Source organism: Terrapene carolina, unplaced genomic scaffold, assembly GCF_002925995.2.
Source record: "Terrapene carolina triunguis isolate 2854851 unplaced genomic scaffold, T_m_triunguis-2.0 Scaffold232, whole genome shotgun sequence".
NCBI classification, from domain to species: Eukaryota; Metazoa; Chordata; order Testudines; family Emydidae; genus Terrapene; species Terrapene triunguis.
The window spans coordinates 9,178,926-9,194,320 of NW_020664583.1; the positions used below are offsets into that span (position 1 = coordinate 9,178,926).

Sequence of the window (15,395 nt, forward strand, 5' to 3'; positions counted from 1 at the left end):
ACTTCTGCCTAGTCTATGTTGTTATTGATAATTCTATCATTTCCATCTAGTAATAGACAAATATATTAAGATTCATTTTGTTACTAATATAGTTAAAAAACCCTCCTTGTTGTCCTTAACTCTGCTGGCTGTAGATTTCGCCTTGTGTCCTTTTGCTTCCCTTATCAATTTTCTATAATTCCTATGGTCTCTGCAACCCTGGTAGATAGTCTAGTGTATATCAGCAAGGGACTCTCAGTGCTTCTTCAAGCAGTATTCATCCCCACTTTTTTTGCAATCTCAGAGGGATTTATTATTGGTATGAGTGGGGATGTCAATGAGAATGTAGCTTGTCCAGAAGCTGGGCTGCCAGAGCACACAGCTCCAACCACAGAAGCCCTGGCTTCTACACTCCTTGATCATGCATCCTTGTGATCTGCAATGTGGGATGTCTTACCCCACTGTTTGCTCTCCCCCAGAGAAAAGCATACAGGAAAAACTCTGCAAGTTCAATCTTGTCGATTTGGTCAATCCCAACTTGTTGATATTTTTTCTCATGGAGGGGGAGTGTTTCTGGTCAAGTATTCAGTGTCTAGTACAGTGCTTGGAACATGATGATTCAGCATGCATTGGGTATATGTGCTCAGCCATTTTTCTTGAAAAATGAAAAGGAAAGAAAAAAAGACTAAAAATCATGCCAGATTTCATGTAAATACTTTAATTACATCTGAATGCTTAAAACTTGAGTTAAATTACACCATAACACATCTACTAAATTATACGTATACATCCAGTACCCTGTAAGGAGGTGCTATTACACTAAAAGAATGCTAAAGCCCAGCCAATAGTGGTAATATTCTTTTAGTCTTGTTATCTGTATTACATTGATTTAAGGGCCCCCAGCACAGGACAGAGTCCCCTTATATAAGAGAACTGTTTGAATCTGAGAGAAATTCTGTCCATTCATTATATAATATAGGTCTTACCCCCTAATACATGGCAAGGTATGGGTTTGGTTCCAGATACACAGCAAGTGCATCACTCAGCAACTGCCTGAGAAGTGCAAGGATGGGGTTCACAGAGCTTTGCAAAGCATATTGTTGCTTTTAGGAAATACTCCTTGTTACAGTTTTGTGTATTGAATCAAAGAATTAAAAAAATTCACTTCAGTGATAAGGAGTCTTGAAAAAGGTTCCCCTAAAAAGAAAAAGCCAAAGTTATTTAGTTTTAAAATCGTTCAGAAGCCCTAAGGCCTGCCAAGCCCCAGTGGGCCTTACAGCAACAGCTGAAATCTACAGAGGAGAAATCTGACAACTCAGTTGCTGGCAGCCATCTCTGAGCAAATGGAAAGAGATGCTGGTTCTCGTAAAGTGTGTGATGTGTTTGGTTCAGATTCTCACCTGGGGTAAAATCAGTGTAGCTGCATTGAAGCCTCCAGGGCTCAAAACCTCAAAGTGGAGCTTGGCTGTATTACACCAGCTGAGGATCAAGCTTATTTCCATACACCACACCCTGTTGTGAGCAATCCTTTTGGAGTGGGAACACTAATGGCAGCCTGTAGCTGAGGTGCTGGGATGCCTTTTTGTAGATTCCAGTTGTCTTCTGGCTATACACTAAGGGCCATTTTCCCAAGGACAGCTACAGACTCCAGGATCAAACAGGTTCCAAGAATTCTCAAGCTTTACCTGGGAGGGGAAGTTTAAAAAAATAAAACCCCAAAAAGGCTCAGTCCTGCAAAATCTTATGCAGGTGAGTAGTGTCAGTGAATACTCTGGTGGGTAAGGACAAGTTGCATGAGAAGGGGCTACAGGATTGGGCCCATAAGCAGGAAAGGTATTTGTACATATGAAAGGGGGAAATTTGTAGGAAAATGATTTGAGGGAGGGTACACTGGCCAGCAAGTCCCGACTTGTGCAGTTCTACTGAATACCTAAACTGCTGGACATTCTGCCAGCCAGTCACCTGCCTCGTTGCATAATGCCCACTTTCTAAATATAGGTATGCATTCAGATTTTGGCTGTCAATTTAAAGAGAGCTCTTTACTTTGAGAGTCATTTAGTTGGCTCTCTCTGCACTGGAGCTCCTGGGCAGAAGGCAGTTCTGCTTGACAAATGCATGTGCTAAAAGAAAACCAATAGATGGTGCATCAACTGTGATGGACACATGCATGTGCTGCATACACCAGGTCTCAAACTTATTGGTGGGACAGCTGGATCTCTTGAATATATCTATATAGATCCATAGGTACAGACCCATCGCCTGGTATTACAATCTACCTTTGGCATGAATATATCAATCAGGACTTTTGCCCAGGGAGTGGAGGGAATCACTGAGGTTAGAATATCATGGACAGGCAGGGGCTCTCTGATTTGCTAGGTTCCGCCAGTTTCCCATTTCAATTTCAGGCTTGGAGAATGGAGCAGGAAAGATAGGGTAGTTGTCTTATGATCTGGCTATGTTGGGGAACATGGGTGAAGGAAAACTTACAGACAGCCTGTATTTATACTTTCCTACTATCATTGCTTAGGTCCTGCTACTTGCTTTTGATGTTCTCCCTGCAGTGCCTGGCCATATTGCACTTGTTCTTAGTGACTGCCAGAAAGCTCTGCTCATTACAGTGCCAGCTTCATACTGCAGTGTACCAAGTTGGCCAGTGGCAGTGGGGGCCTGACAGGCCCCATAACACTACTCTTGCCCAGGGGCTTCCTCCTCAGCACTCATCACTTGCCATGTCAGTTAACAATACAGCTGAGAGAGAGGTGCACCAGTGATAAAGGTGAACCGAAAGGATTTGTTTTTACCTACCAAGACCCGAGTTCAAGATTTTGCATTTCTTCTGCATTGTTGGCTGATGTGACTGGGACATAAAGCAGAGCATTTTCTTATACTCTGTACGCTGCTTTAGATGGGGTCACCTATTTCAGCAGGAGAAGCAAAGACCCCTGAATGCAGCTTCTGGCAGGTAAATAAGTAAGGATCAGACTTTTGACTATTTTGTACTGAAATTTATTTATCCTATATATTCACTCACACTCACTCTCTCTCTCAAAGTGTTCTTCCCTCATAAAACTTTACTCTGTAAGAACCATCTTCCTTGGCCGAAGCACAAGAGTGGATGGGACTACATCCGAGCCCATTTATTTTTATTATATTAATTCTACCACTGTGGTATCCGGTCACCAATCACTGCCACTCCAAGCTAAGCCAGAGGGAGATGAGAGGGCCCAACTTCTAGGAGCTGAGTGGCTTGTCCCTACATTCTTATTACATCACTGATCTGGGACGTTCAACCATTTCCTCGCTTTAGATTTATTTAATCAATTTGTTTCTTCAAAGCTCTTTGGTTCACCTTTAAAACTAGTGAAACACCCGTGCTGCAGAAACCCATTGGAAGCCCACAAGGAATCTTTGAGTGCTACCCCGTGAGTGTGTTTATGAACAATCTAGGCAGCACAAGAGGCAAGACGGATGAGCTTGCCCCGGGGATAACATCATGTGCTCATGGGCACTGCTGAGGAGGCAGGCACAGCTGCCCTGCCTCCTAGCTCAAGGGGGCTTAAGTCACCCCCAGCCACCTGCCTAAGCTCTGTGGAAACCATTAAGATTACAATGCAGGACTCCAATCGTGAGATGTTATGGTAAAAAAACACTGGGAAAGCCCTTCAAAACAAGTGCTCCCACCCCCACCACGATCCCATGACTTGGTAGGGTCGTGCATTCTGACCGATTTAGCTTCAAGACAGTTTATCTTCATCCCTGCAGAGCTTGGTAAGACGGCACTAACCAGGATCGCTCCTGAAATCTGAGCATGGCAGCTCAGGGCCCTTTGGTAGCGATGGATGTACCAAAAGTTGCTGCAGCCAGCCACCACCAAGCATTTGCTGCCTGAAGTGTGTAAATGCCCAGAACTGCTCCCCAGTCGCAGCACAAACTGATGGGGTGGTCAGTAGGCTTGGTATCCTCATCCATGCTTGTGGTATGTAACTGGTTGGCTCCGTCCTCCCTGATCTCAGAGTGATCCAAAGCAGGGGCAGGTGTCGTTCATGCATTGATAGCGTTAGCGACATCTGTGAACACAAGACGGCTGGGTCTCTGGACAGTTCCCTGGCTCGTCAGAAGGATCTGCAAAAATGAAGCAGTGAGAGATGAGACAAGGCAAGGATCTGCAGGGATATATGCAAACCCACATGTCTGTCCATAAACTTACACACTGTATCTTACCTACATTCAGGGCCGGCTCCAGGCACCAGCTTCTCAAGCAGGTGCTTGGGGCGGCCGTTCCGGACAGGGGCGGCAGTTCCAGGTATTCGGCGGCAATTCGGCGGACGGTCCCTCACTCCGCCTGGGAGTGAAGGACCTCCCGCCGAATTGCCGCCGCAGATCGCGATAGCGGCTTTTTTTACATCGCGATCGCGGCTTTTTTTTTTTTTTTTGGGTTTTGGCTGCTTGGGGCGGCCAAAACCCTGGAGCCGGCCCTGCCTACATTTATCACTAGTGTTAGTCTGATTAGAAAACACTGGGTTTAACAAGTCTGTGACCCAAATATATATTGGGCCAGATATTGAAGTCAATGGAGACAAGCCAATTTACACCATCAGACAATCTGGAACCTTAGATGTAGTTTATCCGGGCTGCATGGATTAGCAACATGTAACACTTTCTCTCTCCCTGCACCCTTTGAATGGCTTATCTCTTTATCAATATTTGTATGTACTAGGCAGTCACTTCCCAACTGTTGCAGCCCTTGGCTCTTGCATCATGGGACCTATGAAACTTGCCACACGCTGAACCGTGGCTCCATTTTGGATGTTCTCTCTTACTCTTTTAAATCTTTAAAATTGCCATTTATCAGAGGCATCTGTGAGGTAGCAGGCACCATGGGAATCTGAGGAGTCCAGCAGCACAGTCTGTCCTAGGCAGTTGCCTTTGGCATTGCTACTGTGCCATTGTTTCCCTCCCTCCCCCACTTTATTACCTCAATGAGCTCTTCCTTATGCATCTCTCCATGCATCCTGTATTTCTTCTTAGTAGCATTTTAGTCAGAATCCCTACTTTATATATTATTCCTCTTCTTTTCAAAAATCAACATGTTAAACACACAACCCTCTGCCACCAACAATCCCTCTAAAACATACCCCTTGTATCACTGCTTGTGTGTAAGTGATCCCAGAAGAACCGGTCACCTCAAATGCAGTAACCCAACTCCCTGCTCCATCCTGTCAAGTAGAGTTGGGTTTGAAGAAACATCCCACATTTTGGGGCAGGCAACTGGAATCTAAATCCAGACTTGGGTCCAAATTTTGCCACTGGCCTTTATTCCAACAATGGAGCTATCAAAACCCCTTATCCAAAAGCCCTGTGAATTTCAGGGCAGTCAGCCTGAAGATCAAAGTATTGTAGCTTGTGCCCATGTCAAGCGCAGCACTGTGTATTGTCAGGGACCCTTTGTTAGTTCTGGAAGCAGAATTTTAAGATAGTGACTCTGTGAAGGAGAAGATACAGAAGCAAAGGCTGCCATTGTTTACTTGTTACCTCAGGTGTCTCTACCTGCCCACATTACAGTTTGCTGCTACATTTTTACATGTGTGCTTAGGCAATGGGGGAGGTTCCTTTGGGGAAAAGACTTTACAGTTACAGCTTCTACTTATTTTTCCTCTCTCCCTCCCCACCCCCATTAATCTGCTGCCAATTAGTTAAGTATATGAAGTGAAGTATGTGTGTGAAAACAAGAGCACTTCCCGCCCCTAAGGAAAAGCTCCATAGGAAATGGAAAGGAATATGTGGGCTGGTTGGTACAGTTGAAGAGGAATCTAAGGAAGGGGAGCTGTCTACTCTACAGAGGGGCTGCACCCTCACATCACTCACTCCGAGACATACCTGTTCCAGCCGTCCCTGATGCCTCTGTATTTCATAAGAACTTTTTCCCCCCACAAAGAAAACAAAGAACATTGTGAAACTGGCTGACAGTGGTAAGTAGCCCCTTTCCCTGCTCCTCCCACAACCTGGTGCCCTGGGCAAATTGGCACAGAGCTAACATCTTGGCTGAGATACTGAAAAAACTATACCAATAGCAACTGAAAACCACTAGTGGAGACCCGGCCTCTTCTCAAAGCACTCCAGTGTAGCAAATCGGCAGCATTGTGGGACTTTGCAGTTGTCATTGTGGCGCATGCCGTGACCATTCAGAGGTCTGCAGCAGCTGTCAAATGTAGAGCCTGGGCGCTTCTGCTGAAAAAGCACAAGCCCGTCCCACTTGAGCTAAAGGAGAAACTCGCCTCCAGTCTTTCTTCTAAAGCCTTGTATGCAGTAGCACTGAGGTAACATGTTTAGCCAAGTCCACGCATACTTCACCATCACTCGTCTACTCAGAGATGCCATATGCGCTAAATGCTATGGTTGGAAACTCACAGGAAGCTGCACCTCTGCCCCCCACAGCAAGCCCCCTGCTGAGACACACTTCTCCATAGCTGCCTTATGAGCCAGCCTGAGAGTTAGATTCCTTCATGCAGAAGAGAAATTGGTTGCTCCTTTTGATGGAGTTTAACCCCCATCAGCTGCAAAGCAAGAGACAGAACTGCAACTAGGCATGCCTCTACTAATTGCCTCCTGGCCAGAGGAGGCGGAACTAGGCCTCATAAATACACCTCTACCCCATATAACGCGACCCAATATAACACGAATTTGGATATAACGCGGTGAAGCAGCGCTCCGGGGGGGCAGGGCTGCGCACTCCGGCGGATCAAAGCAAGTTCGATATTACGTGGTTTCACCTATAATGCGGTAAGATTTTTTGGCTCCCGAGGACAGCGTTATATCAGGGTAGAGGTGTAGTCTGCAGCGCTCAGTTTGGGAGAGACTGCTGAGGTGGCAGATGCTGGTGGAGAGGTGCTCTGGGATAGGGTTTAATAGGCAGAAAACAATGGTAGAAGAACCGTAGGCTATAGGAGCAGGTTAGGTTCCTACAAGGGAACCTTTGAGGTAAAGGAAAATAAGGGAACTACACTGAAGCCTGAGGGGGCAGAAGGGCTATTAGCATGAAGATTTGTTTGGACTTTTATTTAGATTTTGTTTGTGCTCCCGTGGAGGGGGTTTAGACTCTATCTGGTTTGGCTGGATGACGAACCTGCAGAACCTCAGAGAGGGAGTCAGGAGAAGATGCGGCCTGAGACAGGCCATTGCAGCCTCCGGGAGAGCCAGAAGGGTGAATGCTAGAGACCAGGACCCCCTGCAATGCTGTCACTAGAGAGGAGAGGGTGCTCATGAGGTGAGGATGCCCTACTCCATGGCCTGTGTAAGGGCTGCACACTTGGCCATGTATGTGCTGGGCTCTTTGTCAGCTCCCACTCCCAGCACATACCAGCTCCAACTTCACTTGATGCTCTACTGGGCCCTTGCAGCATGTTGAGAGATTAGCTATAGGTAACCTATCCCCTAATTGATGAAACCCTCCCTTCCCCCTCTTCTAGCTTGCCAAATTCTGCATTTTCCCTCCCACCATCTCTCTGTAATGACAACCCTGTGACCTCCCCTTTTCCCTGTTACCCTCCAAGCTGCTCTGGCCTTCCACCCCAACCTGTGCCATGTGGCTAGTGAAGTCCCCGGAGGCTCTGTGTGGCTTACTCCACATGCAGTGTTCATTACAAGACTACCTCCAATGCATTTGCCAAGCTCAGTAATAACAGGCCTGCACATCTCTGAGTGGGTTGGGCAGAAAGAAGGGTGATGTGACTGTGGAAGGCAACTACTACCTTGCTCTGGGTGGCCTGGGAAGATGCAGCATCTCTTCCATGCTCCAGCAGCTCTTGTTCCAGCTCGTCCTGTTCTTCCGTGGGGTCGAAATTGTACATGGGCATGAGCTGGTGCCGCAGCTTCTCTAACCTGCCAACGGAAAGAAGAGCAAAGTGCAGCATCAAAACCTGTGGCCGAGGAAAGAGGGAGAGTGAAACAAACAGTTAGTCTTCCCTCCCCACTCCATTGCTGGGCAGCTGCTGAAGCATGTGTATGGATGGGAGTGGAGGCCTGTGTGTAGGGGTGTATTTTCTATTCAAGGGTGCTTCTTGCTGTTAAGAGAGTATTTGGCTGTAACTCACTAAGTGATATGTCCCTGTCTAGGGGCAAGGATAAGATCCAACTGCTGCTACCAGCTAACTAGGTCGCTTTTTTAGACAAAGTGGAAGAGGCCGGTACTGAATGTGCAGGGTTCAGTTACCCCCGGTAACCTGTGGCTGCACAGCAGAGGCCCATGTGGGGATTTAAACTGAGCTAGAATCTCAGGATGAGCTTTATGTGGCAGGGGGAGCATGTAACACGCTGGCTCAGTGTGATGTACACCCCACACACACCCCGCAGTGGCTAGTCCACACTTTGGATAAAAACCTCCTACTGCTGGCAGAATTACATCTTCAGCTCAAGTGGTAGAGGCCTGTGTCTGGTTCTGAGTTCAATCTCTGCCAATAACCTGGGAAGGAGGAACGCGGGATTGGTACATAAAATCTAAAAGGAGCTCTGGAGGGAGCTGATGGACACACAAACACTTTGTAGTTCTGTGTGGCTTACCTACTTTCACCCTAACAACGCAGCCTGACCCCGCAAAGGGTCTCCCTTCATGCTGGCCTAGACAAAGCAGTGATGAGAGGGACTGCTGACTCCACCAAACAGGCATACTTGTGTGTAGCTGTCGAAGCCCCAGCATATGATGTGGGTGTCATTTTGTGGGGAGGAAGAGATTCCTGAGCTGTTCCAGGCAGGGTCAGGGTCCCTTTTGGCCAAGGCTCAGATGACATGATCTCTGCATGACCCTTGCCTGCCTCTGGCTGGGTTCTGTCCACTAAACCATCACTGTATTTACAGGCTAAATGTTTCAGCTCTGCCTTTAGCCTCTTCTGTTTCTCTCAAGTCTCTGCTTTGGGAACCAGCTTGTAAGATTTCTGGCTAGTAGCAATGTAACTTGCAGGCTGTGTGTAGCCTAGCATTGCCCACAGCAATCAGTAAGTGAGGCACAGTCCATGACACAGAAATCCATCTATGTCTGTGTCCATTTCAAAATAGCAGGCAAATCAAGGAGAGATGTCTTTCCCTGTTTGCCATTCTTCTCCTGATTTTCAGCAGCAAGCTTAATGGGTGGGTGGATGAGGGGGAGACCACTAAGTCTTGAGCTAGGAAACTTAGTATCTTGCAAAACAGGATCCAGGGGAAATTGCCCTGGAAAGCGTGGAGTCCAGCATCGCCCAGCAGTACTGCCATAAACACAGAGTAAAGCAGGGGGAAAGGTAGGCCCACTGCCCTTGTCAAGCTAAGCAAAAGCTTTGGAGAACTGGGGTCTGGCAGACGTAGCCTTGCCAGGCAAACCTCATTACGTAAGGCTGCTGGAGCAGAAGAGCCCTGCCTTTAACCGTAGCATTTGGGATTGGTTAAAATGTGACAGACTCCACAGGTCATAGGATATGCCTGTTATATGGATAACAGCTTCTTTGTACAAACCCTCTCTCTTTAACCCACCGTATGTGAGATGGGTTAGGTGTTGTATAGGAAACCTACCATGCATTCAAAGGACTTTCAGCTTCCAAAATGGCAAGGAGCTGGCTTTGGAAAGGAAATCTACAACGGGGGGAAGAAAGAGAGGGAACTCTGCGTTCCCATCTGACTCCTTTCCCCTGGCCTCCCTGTCTGCTAGAGATTTCCTGGCCTTTGCCTTAGTTTTGAAGCATTGAGACTCCCCAAAAACAGACTACACTTACCTCTTCCTTTTCCTGATATAGAGAACCTAGAGGAGAAAGAGAAACACCATTAAAACAGTCCCAGTGAGGAGAGGAGCAGGAGATAGTGCCTATCTTTAAAAAGGGGAACAAGGAGGACCTGGGGAATTATAGACCAGTCACCCTAACTTGGATACCTGGAAAAATACTGGAACAAATTATGAAATAATCAATTTGTAAGCACATGGAGGATAATAGGGTTATAAGGAATAGCCAACATGGATTTGTCAAGAACAAACTATGCCAAGCCAAACTAATTTCCTTCTTTTAACGGGGTTACTGGCCTAGCGGATGGGTGAAATAGTAGATGTGGTATATCTCAATTTTAGTAAGACTTTTGACACAGTCCCAGGTGACATTCTCATAAGAGGGTAATGGGGTCCAGATGAAATTACTATAAGGTGGGTTTACAACAGCTTGGAAGACCATACTCGGAGTAGTTATGGTTTGCTGTCAATCTGGGAGGGTGTATCTAGAGGGGCCTGCAGGGGTCCGCCCTGGGGCTGGTACTAATCAGTATTTTCATTAATGATTTGGATAATGGAGTGGAGAGTGTGCTTATACAATCTTCAGGTGACAACAAGCTGAGAGGGGTTGCAAGCACTTTAGAGGGCAGAATTAGAATTCAAAACAACCTTGACAAATTAGAGGATTGGTCTGAATTGAACAAGATGAACTTCAGTAAAGACAAGTGCAAAGTACTTCACTTAGAAAGAAAAAAAGTCAAATTCACGGCTACAAAATGGGGAATAACTGGCTAGGTGTTAGCACTGCTGAAAAGGATCTGGGAGCTATAGTGGATCACAAATGGAATGAGTCAACAATGAGAAGTAGTTGCAAAAAAGCTAATATCATCCTGGGGTGTATTAACAGGAATGTTGTATGTAAAACATGGGAGGTAACTGTCTCGCTCTACTAAGCATTGGTGAGGCCTCTGCTGGAGTATTGTGTCGAGTTCTGGGTGCCACACTTTAAGAAAAGATGTGTGTGACGCACTCTATATGATTTTATGAAAATATGCTAATATAACTGGAATATGCTTCATGCAAAAGGTCTCTTGTAATGTATCATTACAAAGCTTATAATCTACTGAGTGTGATCATCCTATTTGTATAAATGTACCACTCTTGTATCTGAAACTAGAAATATGAACTATAACTCTGAGGTTCTATTGTAATTATGCAAAGTGTGGGCCATTAATGGTGGTTTGGAATCTTGATGGCTCCCATTAACCAGGACAATTGACTGTAGATGGCTCTGTTTTACCTGTAAGTCTTCTTGTATACGTGTGTGCTGGCAAGTGGGTAATGAAGTCTTACAGTGACATGTGACCATGTCACTTGAACTGGAATCCATCTTTAACCTGGTGCTTTTCCATTGAGAAGGAGGGGGTGGGAACCCAGAGAGGGACAAAGGATTCCCGCCTTATGCAAAAGACATATAAATGGGTGGAACAGAACAAAGGGGGCGGCCATCATGAGGAATCCCCTAGCTACCACCTGAGCTGGAACAAGGGCTCTACCAGAGGAAAGGATTGTGCCCAGACTAGGAAGGCGTCCAGTCTGTGAAAGAAACGTATTGAAACATCTTTCAGGGTGAGATATTATCTGTACTCAGTTGTATTACTGTATGAGGCTTAGATTTGCATGTTTTATTTTATTTTGCTTGGTAATTCACTTTGTTCTCTCTGTTACTACTTGGAACCACTTAAACCCTACTTTCTGTATTTAATAAAATCACTTTTTACTTATTAATTAACCCAGAGTATGTGTTAATAGCTGGGGGGGGGGGAGAAACAGCTGTGCATATCTTTCTATCAGTGTTATAGAGGGTGAACAGTTTATGAGTTTACCCTGTATAAGCTTTATACAGGGTAAAACGGATTTATTTGGGTTTAGACCCCATTGGGCGTTGGGCATCTGAGTGTTAAAGGCAGGAACACTTCTGTAAGCTGCTTTCAGTTAAGTCTGCAGCTTTGGGGCAAGTAATTTAGACCCTGGGTCTGTGTTGGAGCAGACGGGCATGTCTGGCTCAGCAAGACAGTGTGCTGGAGTCCCGAGCTGGCAGGGAAAGCAGGGGCAGAAGTAGTCTTGGCACATCACTTGGCAGCTCCGAAGGGGGTTTCTGTGATCTAACCCATCACAATGTGGACAAACTGAAGAGAGTCCAGAGGAGAGCAACAAAAATAACAAAATGTTTAGAAAACCTGACCTATGAGGAAAAGTTTAAAAAAACCACAACAACAAACTGGGCATGTTTAGTCTTGAGAAAAGAAAACTGGGGGTGGAAGGGAGGACCTGATAAGTCTTCAAATATGTTAAGGATTGTTATAAAGAGGATGGTGATCAACTGTTCTCCATGTTAATTGAAGGTGGGACAAGAAGTAATGGGCTTAATCTGCAGCAAGAGCGAGATTAGTTAGAAAGTTTTTCCTAATATCTAATCATAATGGTTGATAAGTTCTGGAACAGGCGTCCAAGGGAGGTTGTGGAATCCCCATCACTGGAGGTTTTTAAGAGAAGGTTGGACAAAAACCTGTCAGGGATGGTCTAGATCAGAGGTTCTCAACCAGGGTACATGTACCCCTGGGGGTATGCAGAGGTCTTCTGGGGGTACATCAACTCACCTAGATATTTGCCTAGTTTTACAAAGGGCTACATAAAAAGCACTAGTGAAATCAGTACTAGCAAAAATTTCATACGACTTGTTTATACTGTTCTATATACTATACACTGAAATGTAAGTACAATATTTATATTCCAATTGATTTATTTTATAATTATATGGTAAAAATGAGAAAGTAGCAATTTTTCAGCAGTAAGATGCTGTGACACTTTTGTATTTTTATATCTGATTTTGTAAGCAAGTAGTTTTTAGATGAAATTAGGGGTACAAAAAACAAATCAGACTCTGAAAGGGAAGGGGTACAGTAGTCTGGAAAGGTTAAGAGCCACTGGTCTAGGTTGACTTGCTTTTTGTCTTTGCACTTAGGCACTTTTGAAAACTTTACCCACAGTCTGCAAGAAAATTCTGCAGCAGCAAGTTCCACAAATTAACTTGTTGCAGTTTGTAAGGGAAGCTGACCCTAAGAACTGATTCTTGTTGTCAGGAGCGCCGCCAGCGGTCGCCGCCCCCCAAATTGTAGTGGTCGCCTAATGGGTTGTGCCAGCCCTGCTTGTTGTTACCACCCATCTTCTGCTGAAAGGTAAACTAGCTCATTCTACTAGAGAAGGACGACAGCCCTTTGTGCTGCCCTCTTCGTAAGTGACACACCCATTCAGGGATAGGTGAGAAGAAAGGTTTAGAAAGCCACTACCTATAGCGGAGATGGAAGGGTTGGCTCTGTGGAGCAGCTCGGGGAATTTTAAGGGTTTGTTCAATATCCTGTGGGAAGAGTGTGACAGACTCCACACTACACGTCAATGGACATGCCCGTTGTTATATGGATAACAGCGTCTTTGTACAAACACAGAACCTTCCTCCTTTCTTTAACTCTCCATATGTGAGATGGGTTAGGTGTTATGTAGGAAACCCACCGCACATTCAGAAGTCTTTTGACATCCAAATTGCCAAGGGATTTACTCAGGTGCTGGCCTTGAAAGGAAACATGACAATGGGGGGAAGAAAGGGAGGGGAGATCATTCCCCTCTTAACACTTCACTGCCTAACAGTGCATCACCACATATTATCTGAAGTGCTGACCCACTTATGCTGTGTCCAGTCATATCACAGGAAGCTAGACAGGCCCCCCTAACTCACCCTCAGTCAAGGGAAACAGAACTTTCTGCAGGGGCAGAGACTGTGGAATGAACTTCCCCAGGAACTAAGAGCCATCACAAACCTCACTATCTGCTCCAAGTGCAAGGCACATTTCTCTGATCTTGCCTCTTCTAACACACACTTAGTAACAGGTATATTTTTATTAAAAAACCAGACACCCTACCAGACCAAGACTTTCCACTGCACATGCATGTTCCTCTGGGGGGAGGATGAGAGCATAAACAACAGATGGATAGTCTTGTGGCTTAATGCACTACTGGAAGGTGCTTAGATGCCACAGTGATAAGCATGGTATAAAAACCTACATAGGACAGAATAGAGCAACTCAGAGCAGAATCTGCCCCATTTTCTTTTAAATAAACTCCTCACTTATTTTTAAAAAGGCTGATACCACATATGGGAACTGGTTCCTGGCATCCTCAAAACTACTGGGCACCCAGTCCTGGGAGATCCCAGCAGCACTGATCATTGTGCTGCGATTTGGGTTTCTACTGGGAGCCTACGCATACCTCCCACACTTGGTTCATTCTGAGCACTGGATAAAGACAGTTAAAAGTTGTGGATCTCAGAGACTTTTGGTGCCCATAACTTTTGTATGGTTGTCCAGTGTGGTGGCTCTTTCTTGGTTCAATCAAGTTATTGGGACTAAAACTGCTGAAATCACACCCACCCTTCCTACTTTAGAAAGAGAAGTATTTAGAATGCCCGATGGAGTGGGTCTCTCTTACCATTGCTACAGCCAACCCAATCATAGTAATGATTCCAAATGAGAGGAGCATTGTGCTCAGGCCGGGCCCACTGCTGACCATGTCTGGAATTTTGGTGCTGTTAAAGCTGGTGGTTTCAGGGCTTACGGTAGCAGTTTCTGGTAGAGCCTTGTCCATGGTTGACCCTGGGTCTGGCTCGGAGGTGGTAGTGGTGCTGCGGTACAAATCATGTTCAGAGGGCGTGCTGTAACTCATCCTGGACAAGGGCCCCACGTCCTCTCTTACTGAACTGTCTCCACCCACTCAGGACTCCTCGATTTCTGCTACAAAGTCGTAGGGTCTCCCCTTCTGTCAAGGACCCTCCTGTGAGCGCTGTTGTGCAACATCTTCTTGTTGGCCCTTCTTTGAGGGAATCCTGTTGCTTCTCCCTGTGTTTGAGAGAGATAAGCAGAAGCTTTATGAGTCACAGATGCACAAGGTGACAGTCCTAAAGATACATGACCAACATTTTCTGAAATGGCAACTGTTTCTGAGTATGAGATAGATTAGATATAATTTTGGAGGAGAGGGGAGGCTTAGAGAGTATTTTTGGGTGCTCAACCTGAGATGGAAAGTGGCTGACTTTTCAGATATGCTGAGCACCTCCAACTCCAGTTGAAGTTAGTGGGATCTGGGCATGTCAAAATCAGGCCATGAGATTCTCAAGCTGAGCTTCCAAAACCTAAGGCATCCAAAATCAATTGCCACATTTGTGCTGAGGTCTAGGGGGCTGAGAGTCAGGAGAGCCTGGTTCTTTTCTCTTATGCCAACACTTTCAAATTTGCTTTGAGTAGGAGCTGTGGGTGATCAGCACCTCTTAAAATCAGACCATTGATTTACGTGCCTAATTTCAGACACCCAGATTTGCATAGGCGCTGACTTGTTTTTGCCAGTGGGTACTTTTGAGGAGGTGTGTGTGTCAGCCAGTTTGGGGGGGAGGCTATTTTCAGCATATTTATATACTTATTTCATATTCTAGTTATTGAATGCATCTATATTGGTATCTTTACTATTTTAATAATGATTATTTTTTTATGAATTACATAATTACATTATCATGAATTACAGTATATTAAAATCATTGCAATCACCTACAAGCTGTCTTCACTAACCTCCAGGAGTGCCAGTAGGGCAG

General features: G+C 45.5%; 1 protein-coding gene across 1 annotated transcript; it reads right to left on the reverse strand.

Moving 5' to 3' along the window:
• Positions 1-4,020: 4,020 nt before the first annotated feature.
• CUNH3orf18 (chromosome unknown C3orf18 homolog) lies at positions 4,021-14,476 on the reverse strand. Its single transcript, XM_026656657.1, has 4 exons — positions 14,243-14,476; positions 9,717-9,742; positions 7,728-7,857; positions 4,021-4,101 (listed from the first exon to the last, which is right to left on the reverse strand). Exons 1-4 carry the CDS (start codon positions 14,474-14,476, stop codon positions 4,021-4,023), a joined length of 471 nt encoding a protein of 156 aa, XP_026512442.1.
• Positions 14,477-15,395: the final 919 nt, after the last annotated feature.

Coding starts and splice junctions, on each gene's coding strand:
- CUNH3orf18 (XM_026656657.1), bottom strand. CDS start 14,476: ATGAGTTACAGCACGCCCTCTGAACATGATTTGTACCGCAGCACCACT. Junction 9,743..14,242: donor TTGGGTTGGCTGTAGCAATG/GTAAGAGAGACC, acceptor TTTCTCCTCTAG/GTTCTCTATATCAGGAAAAG. Junction 7,858..9,716: donor TATATCAGGAAAAGGAAGAG/GTAAGTGTAGTC, acceptor TTCCGTTGGCAG/GTTAGAGAAGCTGCGGCACC.